Source organism: Schistocerca nitens, chromosome 1 (genome assembly GCF_023898315.1).
Source record: "Schistocerca nitens isolate TAMUIC-IGC-003100 chromosome 1, iqSchNite1.1, whole genome shotgun sequence".
In the NCBI taxonomy this organism is placed as follows: domain Eukaryota; kingdom Metazoa; phylum Arthropoda; class Insecta; order Orthoptera; family Acrididae; genus Schistocerca; species Schistocerca nitens.
Window position 1 is genome coordinate 169,734,338 of NC_064614.1, and position 23,338 is coordinate 169,757,675.

At 42.3% G+C, this 23,338-nt stretch overlaps 1 protein-coding gene across 1 annotated transcript in view; it reads right to left on the bottom strand.

Moving 5' to 3' along the window:
* Positions 1-642: 642 nt before the first annotated feature.
* LOC126234658 (glycine receptor subunit alpha-2-like) overlaps positions 643-23,338 on the bottom strand; it is a 28,898-nt gene continuing 6,202 nt past the window's right edge. Inside the window, exons 2-4 of the mRNA XM_049943427.1 lie at positions 16,260-16,458; positions 13,473-13,574; positions 643-862 (exon numbers count right to left, since the gene is read on the bottom strand). Coding sequence (XP_049799384.1) covers positions 643-862; positions 13,473-13,574; positions 16,260-16,458 — 521 coding nt within the window. The remainder of the gene's footprint in view (positions 863-13,472; positions 13,575-16,259; positions 16,459-23,338) is intronic.

The following is a 23,338-nucleotide window of genomic DNA, read 5'->3' on the forward strand; positions in this document are numbered from 1 at the left end:
TGCTCAAGCGAACCGCTGGCTATGAAGACAACATTTTGGCACAGACAACGAGCTTTAGGCCAGCGTAGAGAATTAGCAGAAAGCACTGGCGGCTGCCTTCTATGATGAGGGTATTGGAAAGTTGGTACAACGCTACGACGAATGTCTGAGTCAGAACGGCGACTACGTAGAGAAGTAGCTGAAAGGTGTAGCTAACTGTTACAAATGAAACATTTCTGATATTCACTGTGATTTTCATTTCGCGATCAATCGTAACTTACTTTCTGGACAGCCCTCGTATTTCGAACTTCAGCTGTAGAATTTCTCGGATAAGTTTATTGCTTTTATTTTTCTCCTTCTATGGAAAGGTTGATATATGACTACAGAGATGCTACTGTTAGTGGTCTATTCTCTGTTCATTCTCGGTTTTTCCCTTCAAAGAAAACTACAGTTGGCGTTTCCATCATCAACAAGCACGCACTTCACACTACTATGTTTTGTTGAGAAGTTCTGAGATCCATGAAACATTACTTCACATACCAATAGAAATTAAGGAGACATCTTATTCTGGGCGAATAGTGGCATTAATTTCAGTCTTTTCATTTTTATATCATGTGGAACACTGCCCCAGGAACAGGGTCTCCTTGGTGCTGCCCCCTGTGTTCAGGCGGCGGGCTTGCAGGCGATGTGCTCCTTCTGGTGGATGGAGAGGTGTGCGCTCCAGTAGGCGACGTTGAAGACGAGGAAGCAGACGGGGAAGGCGACGAGCGCGACGCGGTCCTGCAGGCACCAGCCGTCACTGTCCCCACCGCCACCTGCACTGCTGCCGGCGCCAGCCTCAGCCACTCCAGGGGTGGGCGCCTTACTGCGCACGCGCAGACACCTGCGCAGCCGGCGGGCCGCACTGCGCACGCGCCACGACAGCTTCCGCGCTCTGCCGTTGGCGCTGCCGCTCTAAAACAAAATACAAACGCCGGGCCATCTGAAGGGATGAAATTTTGTTCTCTAGTGTCCACACCGACAGTGTCTATTTACACTCGGCTGACCACATGTCCCGGTTTTGCTGGGACAATCCTGGTTTTCACACAAGTGTCCCTGTGTCCGGAGAAAACCAAAATGCAGACAATAACATTCCTTATTTAATTAAATATTGTGGAAAACAAATTTCCTAGAAGTAGAACGTTATAGAAATATACCGGGTGATCAAAAAAGTTAGTATAAATTTGAAAACTTAATAAACCACGGAATAATATAGATAGAGAGGTAAAAATTGACACATTTGCTTTGAATGACATGGGGTTTTATTAGAACAAAAAAAACAACAACAAAGTTTACAAAATGTCCGACAGATGGCGCTGGACAGCAAAACGTCAGTGACTGCGCATGACAATCGTGTATAAAAGGAGCTGTAATGAGAGAGAGAATCAGATGTGCCAGCAGTCGCAACATGTTGACGTTACTTGAAAAGGCGCTTTAGCTGTATTATCACAATGGGGAATGTGCTAGTTCAGCGTTACGATCCTATCGCCATAGGAAGGGGATTCCAATGGGTAAAGGTCCGTTGACAAATGCAGCTGTGGCGAGAATGATTTCGAAGTTCGAAGCCACGGGTTGTTTAGATGATAGACCCCGTAGTGGCCGACCGAGCACAAGGCATAATGCTGCTGAGACAGTTCAGAAAGAAATGGAGACTGTAGCGGGTTCGTCTATGCACGGGGAAGTCAGCGCTCATGCAGTCGCACATCGCACCGGCATTCCATACACCACTTTTTGGTTGGCACTTAGGCGTACCCTCCGATGCTATCTGTACAAAATCCATCGGCGTCATGAACTGTTACCTGGCGATTTAGTGAAGCGGATGGCATTTGCGGTGTGGGCGTTTCAAAAGATGGCGGAAGATGACGATTGGTTGAGTAACGTGTTGTGGACCGACGAAGCTCATTTCACGCTCCGAGGGTCTGTCAGCGCCCACAACTGCAGAATTTGCGCTACCGAAATTCCTAGAACTGTCGTGGAAACTCCACTGCCCGACGAGAAAGTCACGGTATGGGTTGGACTTACCACATCGACCGTTATTGGGCCTTTTTTCTTCGAGGAAATGCGTGATTGTGGTTTTGTAACTGCTACCATTACGGGTGAGAGGTACGCCGATATGTTACAGAATCGCATCATTCCCAGCCTGGCTGATAAACACCTGCTGGAATGTACAATGTTTATGCAGGATGGCACTCGACCCCATATTGCTAGACGTGGAAAACATCTCTTGCGCGCGTCGTTTGGTGGTGATCGTGTGCTCAGACGCCACTTTCGTCATGCTTGGCCTCACAGGTCCCCAGACCTCAGTCCGTGCGATTATTGGCTTTGGGGTTACCTGAAGTCGCAAGTGTATCGTGATCGACCGACATCTCTAGGGATGCTGAAAGACAACATCCGACGGCAATGCCTCACCATAACTCCGGACATGCTTCACAGTGCTGTTCACATCATTATTCCTCGACTGCAGCTATTGTTGAGGAATGATGGTGGACATATTGAGCATTTCCTGTAAAGAACATCATCTTTGCTTTGTCTTACTTTGTTATGTTAATTATTGCTATTCCGATCAGATGAAGCGCCATCTGTCGGACATTTTTTGAACTTTTGTATTTTTTTTATTCTAATAAAACCCCATGTCATTCCAAGCATGTGTGTCAATTTGTACCTCTCAATCTACATTATTCTGTGATTTATTCAGTTTTCAAATTTATACTGACTTTTTGATCACCCGGTATATTTGAACAATATATAGCGCATTTGGCTTAACTCTACTTATGCCTGAAGAAACAATAAGAGATATGTTGAAAAGAAAAGCAGGCATTCCCTACCCCACCACCTAACTTGCCGACCTTCATGGACTTCGAGACAAGTGAAACCAAAGCGAAAACAGATGTAAAGGAGCATCACTTAAACCATCTTTGCTGATGGGACAGTAGCCTTATGGAAATCAGTTTCGTGAAGAATGTGAGTTATGCTGTGAGTGTCAGTAGTGGTTATTGAATATTGTTTGACATGCATGCACGTTTTCCGTTAACAGTCCGCAGTCAAACAAAAGGGCGGCGCATTGTTGGCTGGTTTCACTCACACAATGACAATACTTCAAGTCTACCGATAGCTGGCACAACTGACAACAATTCCGACTTAGATGTGAAAATCAGTGGATGATCAACTGTGCGGACAAACGTACTACCTACTATCATTAGTCAGTGAATGTGGACATTAAACTCAGAAAGGGTGGAGTCTGATGAAAATACCCAGGCAGATATGTTCGTTTAATGAAATATTAAAGGAAAGAAGGCAGCTATCATTACCGAGAAAACCTATTCCAATTTATCTTGCACAGAATTTTACGATTATCTTCTTTGTAACAAGAAACTGCTAGAATGAATTCATTCTTCTCGTAAATATAGCGAAGATAAACCTTAGGATAAAATATATAATGTGTATCTGATTATTGATTGGTAATATTACATAGTTTTTATGATTAACAAATTGTTAATATTTAAAATAGTTAGTAAGTAAACATGGCAGAAAATATGTCCAGTTTGTAATGTATATCTGTCCTTTTTATTCCTGAAGGAAAGAATTATGGTTGTGTGTAATGTACCTAAATTTTCCTTTCCAGTTCACAAAATAAGCATGCATTCTTGCTATGGCTTTCTCAGCTGCAGCACTGTCACAGGCTTATTATTATTTTCAAAATATTACAATAATTGTCAAGAAAGGTAAGCATAAGTGTTGCAATGAAGTTAATGAGGAACTATAAACGCAAGTATCCTACTATTTTCTCTTTGAAATCTGCTCAACACAATTTGCACTAGTAAAAGACGCGAAAATGTATTTGTCATACAATTGCTTCATATGATACTTTTATCCTAAAAAAAAAGGTTAAAGGTTAAAATATGGTTATACAGATCCATCGTGCAGCTGATAACAAGTTATGGCAATGAATGTTGAGAACTCACAGAAGAAAACGACCACATGACAAGAGCACGTAGAACTTCCCGACATAGCCCATAACAAATGAGAAAATAACAGAAATGTTGGACGCCCATTGTAGTATTACAGACAATGGAAGAAAGACAGCTAGGTGTGTTACAGCATGTCAAAAGAATAGAAGACGGATGCCCAAAGAGAGCACTTTCATGGCAACCTCCTGGTAGGAGAAGAAGAGGAAAATCACGAAAAGGTTCACCACAGGGTCTCCAAGAAGCGATGAGAGAGAAGGTACAGATGAGAATGAGGAAGATTGGCTAGATCGAGGTGTTTGGCGACCAAGATGCGAGATGCAGTGACAGTTGTACGACTCCATCCTGGACAAGAAAATGCTTTCATGAGCTGGCGATGAAACGGGATTGGCCAGAAACATCCAGAACTGTAGTTGATGACCTACTAGATGTGTGCTGCAGAGCAGCGCATTGGCACCAAACGGTTAAAGATATTTCTAAGTACTACTGTAAGGTGGTGGGGTCTCCTGACCATTTCTTATATATTTCGTCCTCAGAATCGTATTCTGCATATCAAGACGCTTCATTAGAACACGAACTCGATAAGGTAGAGTCAATTTTGTATGAATTCATGTAAGCGATATGCAGATCTAATAAGTAAATCGCAAGTGCGCTCCAGGATTGAAAAAGTCGAGGCTGGCGTACACAACATGATGGCCACAGGAATTTTCGTTCTAGGGAGGCGGCCGGCCCGCTGGGAGGTCCGTCCCTTCAGAGGAGTGGGTTGGCACATACCTACTTTGGCTGGAAAGACTGCCCAGAGAGAGGACAGCATTTGCCAGAGCAAAGGGATAATGACCCCGTGTTCGATTTAAAAGCAAATTCCACTACATTGTGTGGGAGCATCAAAAAGACACATTTTTTGAAAGACCAACTGCGCAGTTGTGGAGTTCTCACAGGACAGTACACGCCTAATGGAGATGCTACATCTGTCTGCATTGGTCGACTTAAACGAAGCGTCATTCTCCCATTTAAAAGAGCAACGCTGATTGGCGGAATATTTCTGATGCAAAGAGCCAAAGGAGTGAGGGAAGACAGCGAATGATATACCCTTGCAACGTTTCCAGAAAAAGGAGCCGTTCCGTTGTCGCTCTTGGAGCAGGAACATGTAACGAGAGCGAGTGCAGTCGTACATGTAAGCAAAGAGCGAGGAACAAAGTCTCTCCTCAGTACTTCACTGGGAGAGCACCTCTGTCATTAGCGAATCGGAGTGATACTCTATATTGAGTCGCTCGTGATTAAGCATTGTTCACTGTGTTGGCCGTCACACTTATTGTGTGGTCAAAACACAGACAGAGTACTAGTTAAATGCCTGCGAGCGAATATTGAGTGGCATCACGATGGACTGGTTATCTGACCGGTGTACCATGCCAATAGTTAGACTAGGGGCAGACAGGGGTCCTTGACTTCATTATGGCATAGGGAGAGTTTGATTGGCGAAAGTCAATCCAGATAGAAAGAGATAGTTGTGTTATTTGTCAGCAGCGAGCGATGCAGGCAGCAGTTATCACAGCTCATGGTATTGTGCGCTACAGCGTATGCGAGCCCCATCTGTCCTCTGCAACAGTACACTCCATTACATTTCTCACACGACAGCCTTGACCGTACCTAGTAAAGTTATTTAATTTGTGTAGGCGTGGCTCTCAGCCATTCTGCCGAGTAAATAACATTCTTAAAGAAAAGGGAGAAAAGATCCTTTCCATACTTTGTAAAATAATAGCATTTCTATCCGTAAGAGGCAATCTACTGTTCCAAAAAGAACCCAGAAATTTATTATTTTTTTATAAGAAAAAGTTTCAGTTGATTTCTCAGAATTTTTTGCAATAAATAATATTTTTCGTTCGTTTAATGTTCTTCTTACACTAACTAGCAATACTCCAGTACCCAAATATTCCACTAGTTACGTAAGAATATAGAATATTTTTGTGCCTTTTCCTTACAGCAGACAACCCCAGAAGATATTTGTTGCCGAATGTTTTTCAAGCAGTTCTTGTTGGTACATTAGGAGCGTCTGTCTGACTTCTGTAGCAGTGTGAGGTGGAAATTGTTTCTTGCAGGAGCCAAAGGGTACTTGTTGCATCAATCCATTGTGCAACTTGACAAAATAAAACCCACACACTCACACTACTTACCAGTAAAACACTGTGCATTTTCAGATTTTGGAATTGTGTAACACATTACCCTACAATAGACATAATCTAAGGTGCTGCATGGCTCAGTGATATTTATTATTTTTATTTTGGTTTTATTTGAATATGCACTGTCGCACACTTGTGTCATCTTTCTCAATGCAGACTATAATTTGTTCAAATGTTCTTCAAGATATTAGATGCCATTCTCATTTCAGATGTACTAAACTTCTGAATTTGGAAAATAAGATATTACCCTTCAGTGCAAGTAGAAAGTGCTATCGATAATTTCCCCCATCATCAATGCGCCCTTGATTTTCTTAAAGTGTGGAAGCCACCTAAATACAGTGAACATTTGTACGTAAAAGCCTCAAACAGCAACAGCAGAACGATAGGCTTCTGGCCCTCTTTGAAACCAAGTCTAGTTCCACATGCATTGTTGTACAAGGCGACTAAAAATTATACTAGAATTCAAATAATATTTCGACAATTGATAGGACATATTTGACAAGTATAACTTTACAAAATAAATTATTGTAGCCTTTTACTAAATTTTCTGACTCATTTGAAATATAACATACAGTTGTTAACATTATCTTTGAGTGAGTTCATTTAAACTTCACAGCACTGAAACAAATTCAGTTGGTTGTATAATCAAGAAAACTCTTTTAGTTGAGTTCTACAGGTATGTGGGAATGGTCACATGCAATATTTATTTTTATACGCTTTTGGACTGTCTTAGTCTACATAGATACGCTTTCAAAGGCTGTAAAAATACCTATTTTACATAGAAACATGAAAATGTATGCACATTGGGCAGTCATAAAATGTATTAAATTGAACCTTTTACAAATTTTCAGAAATGCTTCAGAATTTCGTGTACACGAATACAAATTCATAAGAATTTTGGCCAGTCATTGAACATGTTTCTGAAAACACAAGTAAACAGAATTAAGTAATGTTAAGCTGATTTCTCACCAATATGTTCAATCGCAAAATATACGATTTAATTTCTTTGAGTAATTAGCTAATTACACATTTATTAACACAAGACTGTAGAATAGAAGTAACAAGTATTCTTATGTTATCAGCCAAGTAACAGCATTATCTTAATGTGAATATACCTGAGGAATTTAAGTTGAAACGTATCTTCCACTTTGATGTAAGTGTATCTGAAAGAAGAGTTCGAAATTTAAGATATATCCTGCCCTGAGTTTCCAACAACAGATGTAAACATACAGGAAGTACTAAAGAACCGCTAAAAGATATGTACTTGACTGCCATTTTTATGTTTAGCAGTGATTTCTATATCCATAAAAGGCAGAAGAATCCACATTAAAATATGGGTCCCCATATAAATGGCCGCCTAGGTAGGTCAACTGAAACAGTGGAGGACGGCAAAGACTTACTACCTCCAATAGCACCATGCATCGTAAAGTAGAGTGTTATTGAAACCAGTCACTTTACCTTAGTGACTTGAAAGTTAACATAACACATTTTGCGATTTCAAGATTTGTATTGGAACTCAGGTTCAAGATTTAGATTTTGAGTCATACTGTTACTTGCTCAAAACGAAATTAATGTGAGAGTAGAAGTAATATTAAGTAATTGAGGTAATTTTAATGCAAAAAAAGAAGAAAATGTATGATTATGGGTTATGTCGATAGAAAAATCGATTAAGAAAATACAGTTTTGTTTTTAATAAAATTGCAGTCAAATACCCATATACAGTTACTTTGCTTAACATTTTACATTTACATTTTACATTTTTGGATATTCATTTATCGATTTCACTCTTTTACTGCACAGTTCTATGTGATATCGTTCACAGGCTTCGTTACACAGTTCACATACACATGCTGTGGTTGGGTCGTGATAAGTTTTGTTTTTGCAGATTAGATGATGAAAGCCGTGAATAGAAAGTCTAGTTACGACATGTCTCTGTTCGAAGTTTGGTGCTGTCCATGAGCGGTTCGTCATTGCTTCGGTGCCATAGAACTCCGGCCATATTTTTTCTTGTTTGTCCATGATCTTCAGTTGCTTTCTGGAAGCCCTGGTGTGTGGCATCATATATCGAAGTCTGATGTCGTCAATTAGGAATGTCTCTCTCGCTAGCAGGTACACTAGTCTAGATCTTGTTGCCTTTGAGAGACCTAGTGCTCTTTTTAGATAGGTAGATTTTACCTTTTCTAGTGTTTCTAGATTTTTTTCTGTCAGGTCGTCCCATATATCCTCCATCCCATAGGCCAGGATTGGCAAAATTTATGTGTTGAATAATTTCATGGCTGTTCCTAGACTGAGTAGGCGGATGTTTTTGATGTCCTGTGTTGCTATTATTGCTTGGGCTGCACATTCTGTTGTATGTTTTGTGAAGCATTTGGCTGTTGGTTGCAATGTCACTCCTAGGTATTTAAAGTCTGATGAGATTTTTATTTTTTGTCCTCTGATGCTGATTTCCGCATTCTTGGGTGTTTGCCTCCTTTTCTGAAAATTACTATTTCTTTCTTTGCTATGTTTATGTGTAGTTTGTGTTCACTGCACCATCTGTCTATTTCCTCAATGATTCTCTGCAGCTTCTGTATATCTGTTGAACCTACGCCTATGTCGTCAGCGTTTGCATATACATACACATCTTCTTCATTTTCTCCAATTCGGAGTACTTCTTCAGTGGCAAGAATGTACAGCCAAGGGCTCATTGGTTCACCCTGTAAGACTCCGTTCGATTGCAGAATGGGGTTCGAAAAAGAGAGGTTGTCTGATATTGTGATTAAGTTGTATTCGAGGATTGAATTGATTATTCTTGCTCATACGCTATCTTCTCCCATTGTGTTTTCCAATAGGTCGAAGGCTTTGGTAAAGTCTGTGAACACCGTGTAGAACATTTGTTTCTTTTGTAGCGCTTCGTCGATGTTGTTTAGAAGAAGCCTGACTGACGTAAGTGTTGATCTTCCAGATCTGAAACCCATTTGTCGTTCTGAGAGATGACTGTTCACAGAGGCTTGGATATTTTTTTTTTGTTATTATCTTTGAAAACATCTTGAATTGAGTATTTTCCAGGGCTATGCCTCTGTACTTGTTTGGGTCCATTGGGTCTCCTCTACCTTTGTAGAGAACTTTTATTGTCGAATATCTCCATTGTGTCGGAATTCTTCCAAGTTCCAGGCGTTTGTTAAATAGTTTGGTCCATATGTGTTGGAGGGCCTCTTGTGCATCTTTTGTATGTTCATTATATATATTGTTGGGTCCTCCTGCTTTCTTGTTCTTCAGTGCTTTTATTACGTCTTTCACGTCTTCTTCGTTTAGAGGTTCCCATATATTGTCTTTTTCCTTAGTTTGATGTTGTTTCTCTTTCTTTGGGGGTGTTTTGATTCCTCGTTTGTTCAGTATCCTTCAGGTCTATATTTGGTGTATGAGCCATTTTTCTTGGTCTTGCTGCTATGTATGGGTCTTTCTCTGCTTTATCCGCTTTTCTTTTTTCCTCTCTTTCCATGTATTCTTTTTTCTTCTCTTCTATTAGTTTTTTTTTTTGTAGATTCTCCTCTCTTGTGCGTAAAGTTTGCATGTTTCCTCGTCATGCCGGTTTATTAGTCTGTGAAGCGTTCTTAGAACAGTGTTCCTTTTGCTGCAGCATTCAGCATCGAACAATCTTTTTGCCGTCCTTGTTATGGGGATTGTTTGTATCACTGAATTTTTTAAGAGGTCTTCTATTTGGTCTGTTGCTTTTTCAAGGTCTCCTTCCTCTATGAAAGTTTCTATTTGTGTTAATTGTTCTTGCTGGTTTGTTAATTTTTCTATATCAATTTTTCTTTGTGTGATTTGGTGGGTCTTTCTTGCTGGCGGTGACGTGACGATATTTATTTTTATCTTCCTTCATTGGAATGTGCTTTCATATAGGAGGTAATGGAGTCGTGCCATATTGGTTGAATACTTCCTTCTATTTCTCCTCTTGTTAATGCGATATCAATGGTGCTTTTCCCATTGTGGCATATGTATGTAGGTATCTGTCTATCGTTAAGTAGGGTGAAACCATCTTCTTCTAGGGTTTCAACGACTAGTTTTGTTTTATAGTTTTTCTGTGTCTATTCTGCAGTTGAGATCGCCTGCAATAATGGTGGGTTTGCTGTCGCATTGTTTGATGAGTGTGACTATCTCGTCAATTATTTCTACAGCATTTGTGTGCGGTTTAAAATCGGCTGCAATTATATTTATGTTTGCTGCTTCTACTAGCATACTACTTCCTTGTTTTATGATTTTTTTGGTGGGCGTCATCCAGGGTTTCAGTAGGATAGATATTCCTCCCATGGGTCGTCCTCTTTCTCCCTTCTTTGCCATTAGGTGATAATTATAGAAATCTTTATGTTGCTAGCCGTCTAACAGGAAGGTTTCTGTTAGAACTGCAAGATCCGAGTTTTGCAGAATGTCTGTTGGTGTTAGGTTAAGAGCACTTTTTACTCCCTCTGTATTCCACAAGACTGCTTTTATTTCTTGCTCTTCTGGTTTTCTTCTTAGTTTACTTGAGCTCTGCTCCCTCTTCCATTGATCGTCTTGGGAAACGAAATCGACGTACTTTTGCGTTTTATGGCCAGAATTCTGGTTCTTGTGTGATTTGTAGCTTTTCAAACAGAATGCCTACTTTGAAAGCTTTTTGTCGCCCAGTGTGTGCAGTTCTTCACATTCTAGTTGTCCCAGTATTCCGTTCTTGTTAAGGTATTTCACTACTGTAGAAGTTGTGGTGGTTCTCTTTAAGTTACCGATGTACAGCCACGCTTTTGTTTCTGCTGCTTGCATTTCTTCGTCTTTTTTTGTACCCATTATGGTTTCATTATTACTCTGGTTTCTTCTGTACCAGCTCCTCCCCGCCACAGTACTCCAAGTCGGTTCCTCTAGTTCATTAACCTGATTTCGGGTTTTATTATGCTGCTCATGTGTATTGATTTGGACTTGTAGCTGATTTTGTTGCTGGAGCAGAGGATTTCTGTATATTGTCGTTCCCTCTGGTTTAACTTTGTTGTTGTATTTAGTTTGTATGTTTTTTCCATCAGTTTTGGTTTTCTGTGTCTAGGTGGCTTTCCTTTTCTAGAGTTTTCTTCATTTGCTCTTGTATTAATATCCCTGGTTGGTATTTTTAGGAAATCAGTTATCTCCTCCACTTTATGCCTCAGTTCTCCCATTTCCGTCTTATTTCCGTCTTTTTTTGCTTTTTCCAGAAAGCTACCCACACCGACGTCTCCGTTGAAGTTCTTCTCAGATCCTGTAGGTGTCTCTTCCGTCTGTCTCTGTCAGTCAGACTGATGAATACATCAGTCTGACTTTGACAATCAGGGCGCAGAGCTATGAACTACGGAGAAGAATTAAATGTAGTAATTAATATTCACCAGCTGATGAACATAACACATATCTTCTGTAGCATATGATGAGAATTAAAACCATATTACTCTACAATATAAGAAAAGACAGAAGGCTCACTGTGATGGGACTGGTCTACTTAGACAATCCAGTGCAAATTATACATACTAGCAAAACTTTTTTTGAAATATATTGTCCCTACTTTTAATCAGAAAAAATTGCAAAACATGTCTCTTACATTAAAACAACACACCAACTAGTAGTTACAAAACAGTACTAATAAACTGCAAAGATGCTGAGCGGGAATGAAAAGAGGCAAGAAAGAATTTTTGAGAATCCTATCATTATTTATCTTGCGGATGTGAGATTTTATAAGATTTAGTACATCAGTTCTTAATTAAATATACCACTCACTGATATACACTCAAATACAGAAAAAGAAAAAAACCGACCCATCAGGAAGGAATTATCCGACTGAGGCGGAAATCGGTAGATGTGATGTACATGTACAGACAAAAAAATGATTAAAATTTCAGAAAAATTGCATGATTTATTCAAGATAAAGAACTTCAAAAATTGAGCATGTCAATAACGCTTTGGTGTACCTTTGGCCTTTATGCAAGCAGTTATTTGACTTAGTACTGATTGATAGTGTTGTTGATTGTTCCCCTGAGGGATATCGTGCCAAATTCTGTCCAACTGGTGTTTTATATCATCAAAATCGCAAGCTGGTTGGAGGATCCAGCCTCAACTAGGAAGAGATTTGGCGACCCTGCAGGCCGGGGCAAGCATGAAGATGATCAGTAGACACTCTCGCCATTTGAAGAGCGGGCATTGCCTAGCTGAAATGTAAGCCCAGGATGGCTTGCCATGAAGGATAACAGAAGGGGAGGTAGAATACCGTGTCCTATGGGTGCTGCGGATGACAACCAAGGGAATCCTGATATGAAGTGAAATGGCACTCCAGACCACCATTGCTGGTTGTCGGGCTGTGTATTGTGAACGACAGTTAGACTTTGTGTCTCACCACTGCCTGGGCCACCTCCAGACACATGTTTGCTGGACAGCAGGTCTCAGTTCAAAGTGGGACTCATCACTGAAGGCATACTCCTGTCAATGGAATTCCATTTCGAATATGCCTGACACCACTGCAAACGGGTTTGTTGGTGTACAGAGGTCATTGGCAGTCGGCACAAGGGGCGCACTGAGCTCAGCTCCATTTCTGCGACCAGCTTATGGCACTTATGATCGCTGAAGCACCACCTGCACTTCGGATCGCTAATAATGGTGAATCGCTAATAATTCTGAATCTGGGGCTCTGAGTGCCTCTCTAACAATTGCTCGGTCATCTCGTTCCGTCATCTCTGTAGGTTGGCCACTTCCTTCTTGACAATGTGTTCGGCCATGGTTCACCCAGTCCTGCCAACATCGTCGAATGGAGTTCAAATGTCGAGCGATTCGCCGTTTACTGCAACTGGTTTCTTTCAGCGCAACTAAACATTCTGTCTCAAATGACTGTCATCTGCGCATATTGTTCAAGCGCCTGTCTGCGAGGCATAGTTACTTTCCGTTTCAGTACATAGAATGAAATTTGCAAAAACTTTATCCCCTGGTATGTACATATTACCTGCTGCGAGGTGAAATTGCTCTACAGCGCCACACATTCATCCATAGGCCGCCAAATTTACAATTTCGTATTTTCCGTCGATACCTGTGTGGAAAGCAGTTTGTGATCGGTTTGCATAACTCCTTCGTGGTGAAAATTTTTTGTCTTAGAGTGTATGTACTTCCCGTTTAGTCTCTTCTTTAAACTAACCATATATACAAATTATAACTGTATACTTTATTTTTGGGATTCCGTACCTTTGCCTTGGGAGTAGCGCTTGTACGATGGGTGGTGGCCGAGCTTGGAACTACGCGGACGTTGGAGGCCCAGGTGTGGCGATGCTGGCGGAAGGGGCCGCGAAGGCAGTACAAGATGGCGGCGTACTCCACCAGCGCCAGGAACACGAACACGATGCACGACAGCTGCCACACGTCCAGGCTCTTCACTCCTTGCGACGGGGGTGCAGTCGACCTGCACCAGAGCAAAATATCGCTAGACTCTAATAGGAGTACTCAGTTTGTAGAGCTTGGTGGTGCATCCATTTCGACACCGTTCCAAACTGTGCGCATATGGAATATCGCTTCAGTTCTGGATTCGTGATTTACTGGCAGAAAGGTCACAGTTCACAGTAATAGACAAAAAGTCACCGAGTAAAACAGAATTAATATACAGCATTCCCCAAGGAAGTGTTATAGGCCCTGTATTGTTCCTGATCTATATTAACGACATAGGAGACAATCTGAGTAGCCCTCTTAGATTATTTGCAGATGATGCTGTCATTTACCGTCTTCTAAAGTCTTCATATGACCAAAATGAATTGCAAAATGATTTAGATAAGATAACACTGTGGTGCGAAAAGTGGCAATTGACCCTGAATAAACAAAATTGTGAAGCTATTCACATGAGTACTAAAAGAAATCCCCTAAATTTCGATTACACAATAAGTCATAATAATCTGAAGGCTGTAAATTCAACTAAATACTTAGGGATTAAAATTACAAATAACCTAAGTTGGAGCGATCACATAGATAATATTGTGGGTAGAGCAAACCAAAGACTGCGATTCATTGGCAGAACACTTAGAAGGTGCAACAGATCTACTAAAGAGACTGCTTACACTACACTTGTCCGCCCTATTATGAAGTATTGCTGTGCGGTGTGAGATCCGTATCAGATCGGACTGACGGATGATACTGAAAAAAGTTCAAAGAAGGGCGGCTCGTTTTGTAATATCGCGAAATAGGGGAGATACTGCCATAGACATGATACGTGTATTGGAGTGACAATCGTTAAAACAAAGGCGTTTTACGTTGCCATGGGATCTTCTCATCAAATTTCAATCACAATTTTTCTCCTCCAATTGCAAATACATTCTGCTGGCACCCACCTACATAGGGAGAAATGACCATCACGATAAAATAGATGAAGTCAGGGCTCGCACACAAGAGTTTAAGTGCTCGTTTTTCCGCTAGCCGTTCGTGAGTGGAACGGTAGAGAGACATCTTGAAGGTGGTTCATTGAACTGCCTGCCAGGCACTTTATTGTGAATAGCAGAGTAATCAAGTAGCTGTAGCTGTTATGGGAAAACTACGAAGACAGGGTACAATACTAGAAGATGATCATGCTCTTATGGGCTGATTGTGCTGCTGATGTTCTGTACAGAAACAAAAGCTAGTTTTGAAGACCTTTCATATTGTTAGGGATATCTGTCTGTGACAGACCTGCAATAATCCGTCAAAAAAGAAAAAAAGTGGGGAATACGTCTGGTTTCTGCTACATGATGAAGCTCATCCCAAATCGAGATTGCAAGCATGTTGCTGGGCAGCTTCTTCAGGGCATGTGAAGATTTTAATGGCGCTGAATATGGACAAAGAGTTCTGGTGGCAGAGGCGTTCGCACAGACAATACATAGTGCTGAAACATGATTCCTCAGAACTGTGTCCAAGTTCATCAGTAGTGGAGCTATACCAGACACACATCGAGCAACAAACCAAGAGATCACATCAGGTACTAAACAAAATAAGCTCTTTGATTCCAAAGATTTATTATAATCATCCAACATAACACAGTTAAATGCACAGATTTTTGCGCCTAGTGCGGGCTATAGCTTCAAAGTGCAAACTCACTGATTAAGATAAGCGTATAAATTATTTTTGTGGAGAAACATGCATTTTTATACGAAATTAAACACAGTCTAGAATAAAGCATGACATAATGACAGTATGTAAAGACAAACAATTTTAGTTATCAGCCCCTGACTTTGTAGGGACAGGAATTTACAGAAAATTTAACGTTCTTTGCGTGATCTGATCACACAGTAGTGCAAAATTGTTGATGCTTTTGGGGCTTGAAGCTGTGCGTCGTCATCAAAACGCTGCATAGCCAACCACTTCTTCATTGCTGGGAATAAGTGGAAGTCGCTCGGTGCCAGGTCGGGACTGTACGGCGGATGAGAAAACAACTCCCACTTAAAAGATTCGAGAACTTCAGGAGTGGCATTTGCCGTGTGGGCCCGGGCGTTGTCGTGAATCAGCAAGATCTTTGAGCCCAACTTTCCCCTGCGCTTGTTTTGTATTGCTCTTCTGAGGTTGTGCAGAGTTTGGCAATATCTTTGAGAGTTTATTGTAGTGCCTCTTTCCAGGAAATCCACAAAAACCGTATTTCTACCGGGTTACTGATTAACCACGTGGTTGAAGGCGCAGGCGGCCGAATTTTACGACGAAGGAATTTCCAAGCTCGCCCATCGCTACGATAAGTGCCTTAATTTAAATGACAACTATGTAGAAAAGTAGTATTTAAGTGTGGCTTTCATCTGTATATAATAAAAAAAATTTCCAATATTTTATTTATTTTTAATTCCAAAACGTAATGTACTTTGTGGATAGCCCTCGTATTTTGTTATGTATTTGAACTTCCACTGCTATGAGTGTGAATCCTGGATCCTTCCTGGTCATTCTGACAAAGTTTTATGAATTTGTTTGTAGAAGTATAGGCACTACAAATTAAATTGTCCTGTGGTGCCTCTCCTCCTCTAAGTCGGCCCCTTTGACGTCCTACCCCCCTTAAGTCCCATAGTGCTCAGAGCCATTAGCACCATTTTGAACTTGTTAACGTGAGTTGCAGAGGAAAGGAGACCTGTGTAGGACTGTGGCTCACCTGGAGGACTCGAAGAGCGTGACGAGCGAGAGCAGGGTGGTGACGAGCAGCACCATGCGGCCGGGCACCATGGCGGGCCGCACCAGGAAGCTGCCCCACGACATGCACACGAACAGCCCGGTGGGCAGGTACAGCTCCAGCAGCGGCGCGCGCACGTCGCGCCGCAGCAGCAGCCACAGCCGCAGCGACGACACGTTGCCTGACACAACACACACTCTCCTCAGCCACCACACTACCTGCCGCACTAGCACCGTCTCCTTAGCCAGTCCTAACACCCTTCCAAGTCACCATCCGAATTATTCCCAGTTATATCTCTCTAGCCAACAGCCTCGTCCACTGCAACTTTGGTCACATATCAACACATCGCATTGTTTTAGCCTACCTTCATACCCCTTCAAGTCACCAGACATGGTCGTAATCTTCCTTTCGGAATATGTACAATGGTGTCCAAAATTAAAGAAACAAACCGCTATTTCCTTGACCTGTGTCTAATCATACACACTGTCAACAGATGTTCATACGATCGTGCTCTGCACGGAAGACGGAATTTCGGTCAACGGAAAATCCCGCCAATGATGACTTCAGGGCGTCTATCAAACGAAGTAGTGTTTGTGGGTACTCCCACATCCACAATGGCTATGTACATAGTCACAGACGGTGCATTATGCCACAGAGAAGACGCCTACCGGACTCACTGCGGTGGAGGACCTTAGGAAGAACCGAAGCAGGACAGTCGGAAACTCATGTGGCCCGTTAGCTTAACGTGAGTAGTTCTGTTTTTTCTTGGATGTGGTGATAGTTTATAGAGACCGAAACTGTATCCCGAAGACCAGGCCAGGGTTGGGGTTGAGTTGTTTGGGGGAAGAGACCAAACAGCGTGGTCATCGGTCTCATCGGATTAGGGAAGGACGGGAAAGGAAGTCGGCCGCGCCCTTTCAAAGGAACCATCCCGGCATTTGCCTGGAGCGATTTAGGGAAATACCGGAGAACCTAAATCAGGATGGCCAGACGCGAGATTGAACCGTCGTCCTCCCAAATGCGAGTCCATTGTGCTAACCACTGCGCCACCTCACTCGGTTGCCAGGTGAGGGACGACCAGTGCGATATCAGAAAGAGAGCACCGTTATTTAGCTATAAGGGCACAGCGATACCGCCTTAGTACTGCGCAACAACTGTCATCGGACCTCCCAGAATCCACTGAACGTGTTGTATTGAGGTAAACGGTCTAGAGAAGGCTTCGACGGGACGGCGTCTATTGTCGGAGACCTGCTGTATGTGTGCCTCTAATGCGTCTTCACAGAATGGAAAATTTAGAGTGGAGTCGTCAACACGCCACCAGGACAGGTGAAGATTGGACCAATGTTGTTTGACAGATAAATCCTGATTTGGTCTGGAGAGTATTTCTTGACGAATTCGCATCTGAAGGAATGTGGAACACGATTTCGAGACCCGAAAATTGTGGAAAGAGACCGATGTCGAGGAGAATCACTAATTGTGTGGGCAGGATTTATGTTTATCATTCAGACACCTGTTCATGGAATTGTACAGGTGAATCGGAAAGGTTTAACTGTGTTCAGGTATAGTGACGAGGTCTTGGGACCTCGTATACGGTTGTTGCTAGGAGCCGTGCGGCCAGACTTCGTACTGATGGACGATAGTGCTCCATCTCATAGAGAATGAGTGGCTGATATTTTCTTGGAACCGGAAGATACTGTATGCATGGCGTGGCCTGCGCGGTCTCCCGATTTGAATACCATAGTCATATCCGGGATGCACTAGGGAGATAGGTCTCGTCAACATCCACCAACCAATCCCCAAGACTTGTGAGAAGCTCCGCAGGAAAAAATGGGCGTTATTGCCTCAACACGACATTGATGGTGTTATTCACAGCAAGCTCCGTCGTTGTCAGGCCTGTAATGCTGCCACAGGTGGTCACACCACATAGTGAGCACATTAACCAGTTGTTGCAATGTGTATGCAGATCTGTTAAGTTGGAGAAAGGGAAGAACATTTGCATGTACTGTTACGTACGTTGCAGTTGTTCACGTTCTGTATTGGTTACGTTGTTTCTACTTTGCTGTTGCCTGTTTATACTGTTTTGTGGCAAGATAAACACAGTCTTGCAAAATTTCCGTTTGTCGCTTTAATTTTGGACATCAGTGTATTCAGATGTTGGTGTAGCTTTCAAATCCCTGTATACCAGCACACACGGGAACAGTGTTAACAAAACTCCACTTACAGAAACCACCATCCCTCGAGCTATTCCTCCATATCCTCATATCCAATGGTATCGTGTCATCGGACACAGCATCAACGTTTCTTTTTGCAATTACCACATCTCTTTATTTCACAGCCACAGACATTGTCCAAAAACGTTCTATTATCAACAAAACCACCTCTTTACCCATCTCTCTTCGAGATAATTGGGCAACTTGCAATAGATGATGATCAACGAACGTCATCTACATATATGTCGAAGGCGTCTCCAGTACATGCTTACTATTATATAGGTCTTCTACCAGTTCAACTAAGTTCAGCAATTCGATGTAGCACGAATTATACCAGCGACTCAGCTCTCCGGAAGAGGTATCTCGACAGCTTCCACACCTGAATCGGCTTTATAATTCGAGTATTACACCTTCCATCATGCCGGAAGTAGCTTGGGATGCCAGCTGATAGGCACGTATTACGTCGAATGATGATATTTCTTTATTACGACGCCAGTTTCACAAGGTTTAATTTAACGTTTTATCTCGATCGCTATTACTTTTGAAGAGCTCGAAGCATCATTAACATTCACGCGTCGTGATCTTCGGCATACAATGACTTGAAAAAAGTTATGGGATACCTGCTAATATCGCGTCGGACCTACTTTTGGCCGTCGTACTGTAGCAACTCGACGTGATGGGATCGACTCAACAAGTCGCTGGAAGTCTCCTGCAGAACTACTGAAGCCATACTACCTCTATAGGCTTCCATAATGTCGATGGTGTTGCTGGTGCAAGATTTTGTGCACGAACTGACCTCTCGATTATGTCCCTAAAATGTTCGCTGGGATTCATGTCGGACGATCTGGGTGGACAAATCATTCGCTCTAATCGTCCAGAACGCTCCAAAATGTTCTTCAAACCAATTGCGAACAGTTGTGGCCCTGTGACATGTTGCATTGCTATCCTTAAAAATTCCATCGTTGTTTGGGAACAAGAAATCCATGAATGGCTACAATAGGTCTCCAAGTAGTCCAGATTTGATATTTTTGCCACATTTTGACATTTGTGGATCTCGGAATTTGTAATTCCTGAACGATTTATGAAACGAAATGTACCCCGAGTCTATCTCCAACTACCATTCTGCTTTCAAAGTCTGTTGCGCGGCCATATTCACATCGGAAACCTCTTCACGTGAATCACCGAGTGCAAATCACAGCTCCAACAATGCTCTGTTCTTTTATACCTTGTGCCGCGACACCACAGCCATCTGTATATGTGAATATCACGGTCCCATCTTTTTGTCACCTCAGTGTATTGTCCAAAGCGAAGTACACTATTTCATAAGTATGCATCGTTAAGGAAAGCGATTATTATACAACATTAGGTACAGCCGTTCGAAGCGAATATCATTAAAAAAAATCATTATTCTCCGTATTAGTTATATATGGAGGGTTTTTATGGAGGATTTAAAATATACCCAGCTGTCGTAAGATAATGGTACCGTTGGAGTGCTCAGTAACATACATGAAACCGTTAAGCCAAGTGCTCACCATGGTACTGTGTAATATGACGATGACTGTTTGTTGTGTGTTTTCATCGTATGGTTCAGGTGCCCTTTGAGAACGAAAGCAATTATTGCATGGAATTTGCTGCATTCAATTACTACTTGTAATTTGTCAGTAACGACATATTCAGGGATGGGCTGAGGCTTTATTATTGGTATACAGTGCGTGCAGAACAAAATGAGACCACTTAATCTACCACACGTGACTCAGTCACTCTTAGGAACCTACATATACATCCATACTCTGCAAATCCATACCTGGAGCTCTACCACTAGGTCTCTTTTGCCAAGGAGTGCGCAGGGGACTAGGTTCCTAACCGGCCCCAACAACGCCCCACCGATATTCCGTTTCCTCTTCCGTTTCAATGGCCCAAAACCGGAGGCCAATAAAGAAGTGAAGCTTACTTTGTCTTATCTATGTGTTGCCAATATCTATACAACAGAAAATACACCTTACTGTAGAATTAACTACAGATCCTGGAGAGTGTTGAGTTGTTGGGACATTTGTTCAAAATGGTTCAAATGGCTCTGAGCACTATGGGACTTAACATCTTAGGTCATCAGTCCCCTAGAACTTACAACTACTTAAACCTAACTAACGTAAGGACATCACACACTTCCATGCACGAGGCAGGATTCGAACCTGCGACCGTAGCAGTCCCGCGGTTCCGGACTGCAGCGCCTAGAACCGCACGGCCACCGCGGCCGGCTGAGATATTTGTCTTAAGACAACATGTATTACATCTCCTATGGGAAGAACGGTCTGCGTATAATGGTTAACATTTCGTACGACAGTATTGACATCTCTGCCGGTGATGTTTTCCACCGCATTCCTGGTGCTCTTCATAGACTGTTTACATAGTGGTACCAGAGAAGCCCAGTGCCTTCACGACCTGGGAGGTGAAGTGTCAGAAGATCATGCGTGCACTGTTTGGCCGCAATTTCATCTGCCTAATTCGCACATATTGTCCTCCTCACGCTGATCTGCCTCGTCGGTGACCAGCACGAGGTCTGACGACAGCCCAGTCATTTGACATGCTGAATTGTCCCGTTTACTGTGAAGACAGGACAGCATACTGTCTCTAAACCAGTTACTCATGGGAATATGTCTAACTGTCAAGGTGAAAAGACGGCGTTATAAAAGCCTGCCGCTCGAGGTAGCCGCGTGGTCTTAGGCGGCCTGCGACGGTTAGCGCGGCTCTCCTAGTCAGAAGTTCGAGTCCTCCCTCGGGCACGGTGTGGGTGCTGTCCTCGGCGTAAGTTGGTTTAAGTTAGATTAAGCAGTGTGTAAGCCTAGGGACCGATGACATCAGCAGTTTGGTCCCATAGGAACTTACCACAACAAAAAACAAAAAATAAAAAAGCGTCTTTATACACTATCTGATCAAAAGTATCCGGACGTCCTTAATGCAGAGCTGATTAATGGATGTCACGCAACAAAAAAGGAGACGGGGAGTACCGTGTTGTCAGTAGAGAAGCGGCAACAGCTTAATGGTTCGGCCGGGAGAACTCAGTGATTTCTAACGTGGATTCGTCGTTGGACGTCACCTGAGGCACAAATCCATCAGGAACATTTCAGCCCTCCTACAGCTGCACAAGTCAACTGTTGGCGACGTTATAATTAAATGTTTCCCTGAGACATTTAAGTCTCTTTTTATTATCTTCGATAATGATCGAAGCAGACGAAATTAATTAAAAACTTGTACTGCGGCCGGGACTCTAACCCCGCGTCTTCTTGCTTGCTAGGCAGAAATACTACCATTACACCACCACAGCAGGATGCCCAACATTGCTGCACGAACTACCTAAGCTGTGTGCCCTCCCCAACACAAACTTCAATTCATTTTTCCGTTACACATTGTCACTACTGCCAGGGCTCTCCGATATTGGCAAGCACCCCAGCATTGGACGTAAAGGGACGTCCTTGTACCATTGGTGATCTTATAGATCTTATTATTAAATGTTTGCCTGAAGCATTTAAGTCTCTTTTTATTATCTACGTCCAATGCTGGGGTGCTTGCCAATATCGGGGAGCCCTGGCAGTAGTGACAATGTGTAAGGGAAAAATGAATTGAAGTTTGTCTTGGGGAGGGCACTCAGCTTAGGTAGTTCGTGCAGCGTTGTTGACCATCGTGATGTTGTGGTGTAATGGTAGGATTTCTGATAAGCAAGAAGACCCGGGTTAGAGTCCCGGCCGCAGCACGAATTTTAATTCATTTCGTCTGCTTCGATCATTATTGTTGGTGATGTGATTATCAACTGGAAAATTGAAGGAACAACCACAGCGGTAAGACCTCATTTACATACGGACAGGGGCGATCGAGCATTGCGGAGTGTGACTGAAAAATCGCTTTAAATCAGTGGAAGGAATAACGCGTGAGTTCCAAAGTGCCACCACCAGTCGAGCTAGCACAATGACTATGCAAAGCGAGTTAAAAGGAATGAATTACAATGATCTAGCAGGTCCATATAAGCCACATATTTCTGTAGTCAGTGCTAAGCAACGTCACTGGGCACAGAATGACTGAGAACAAGTCATTTGGAGCGATGAATCACGCTATACCCTGTGGCAATCCGATGGAAGGGTTCGCCGAATGCCTGGAGAGCGTTACCTGCCATCATGTGTAGTGCCAAGAGTGAAGTACGAAGGAGTTGGTGTAGACTGTAGTGGTACGGGGGTGTTTCTCGTGGTTAGGTTGTGGCCCCTTACTGCGCTTAGAAAAATACGAAATGCGGAAGGATGTTGAGATGTTTCTGTGGACAACACACTTTTTTCTTATTGTTGTCAAGAGCAGAGCGTAGCTGTGGTGTCTATGTGGACCTCCTTTCCTTCACATAAAGTTCATTCAAATCGGTACTGCAAAAACGCAGATATTCTGACAAAGATACCAACGATCTGTATAATAAGTATTTGTTGGCAAGAACAAAAAAGGAGATCATACTTCGGCTGTTTTTTGAGTAATAGCTCACTTCTGGCTAAACTTCGATCTTCTGCGCTACAGATTAGATATACTCTGTTAAGTGTCTGTTGTGTATGTAATTTTCCACTGGCCTTTAATTAAGGTTAAAGTTAAGTATGTAAGTTACTTTATTATTATCATTGAAAGAATAATTTTCCTTATCTCGAACTTTGACATGTATACGTACTTTTTCACCACTCTTCAGAATTTTCAACGGCTGGAACAGCGAAGTCAGCACCCAATTGTTGGGAAACGAAATGACCAAACATGGACCGTGTTCAGTCATTAATTTGCCTTTGAACAAAATACAGAACAGCATTATGTCACCAAATCTTGCCAACTATT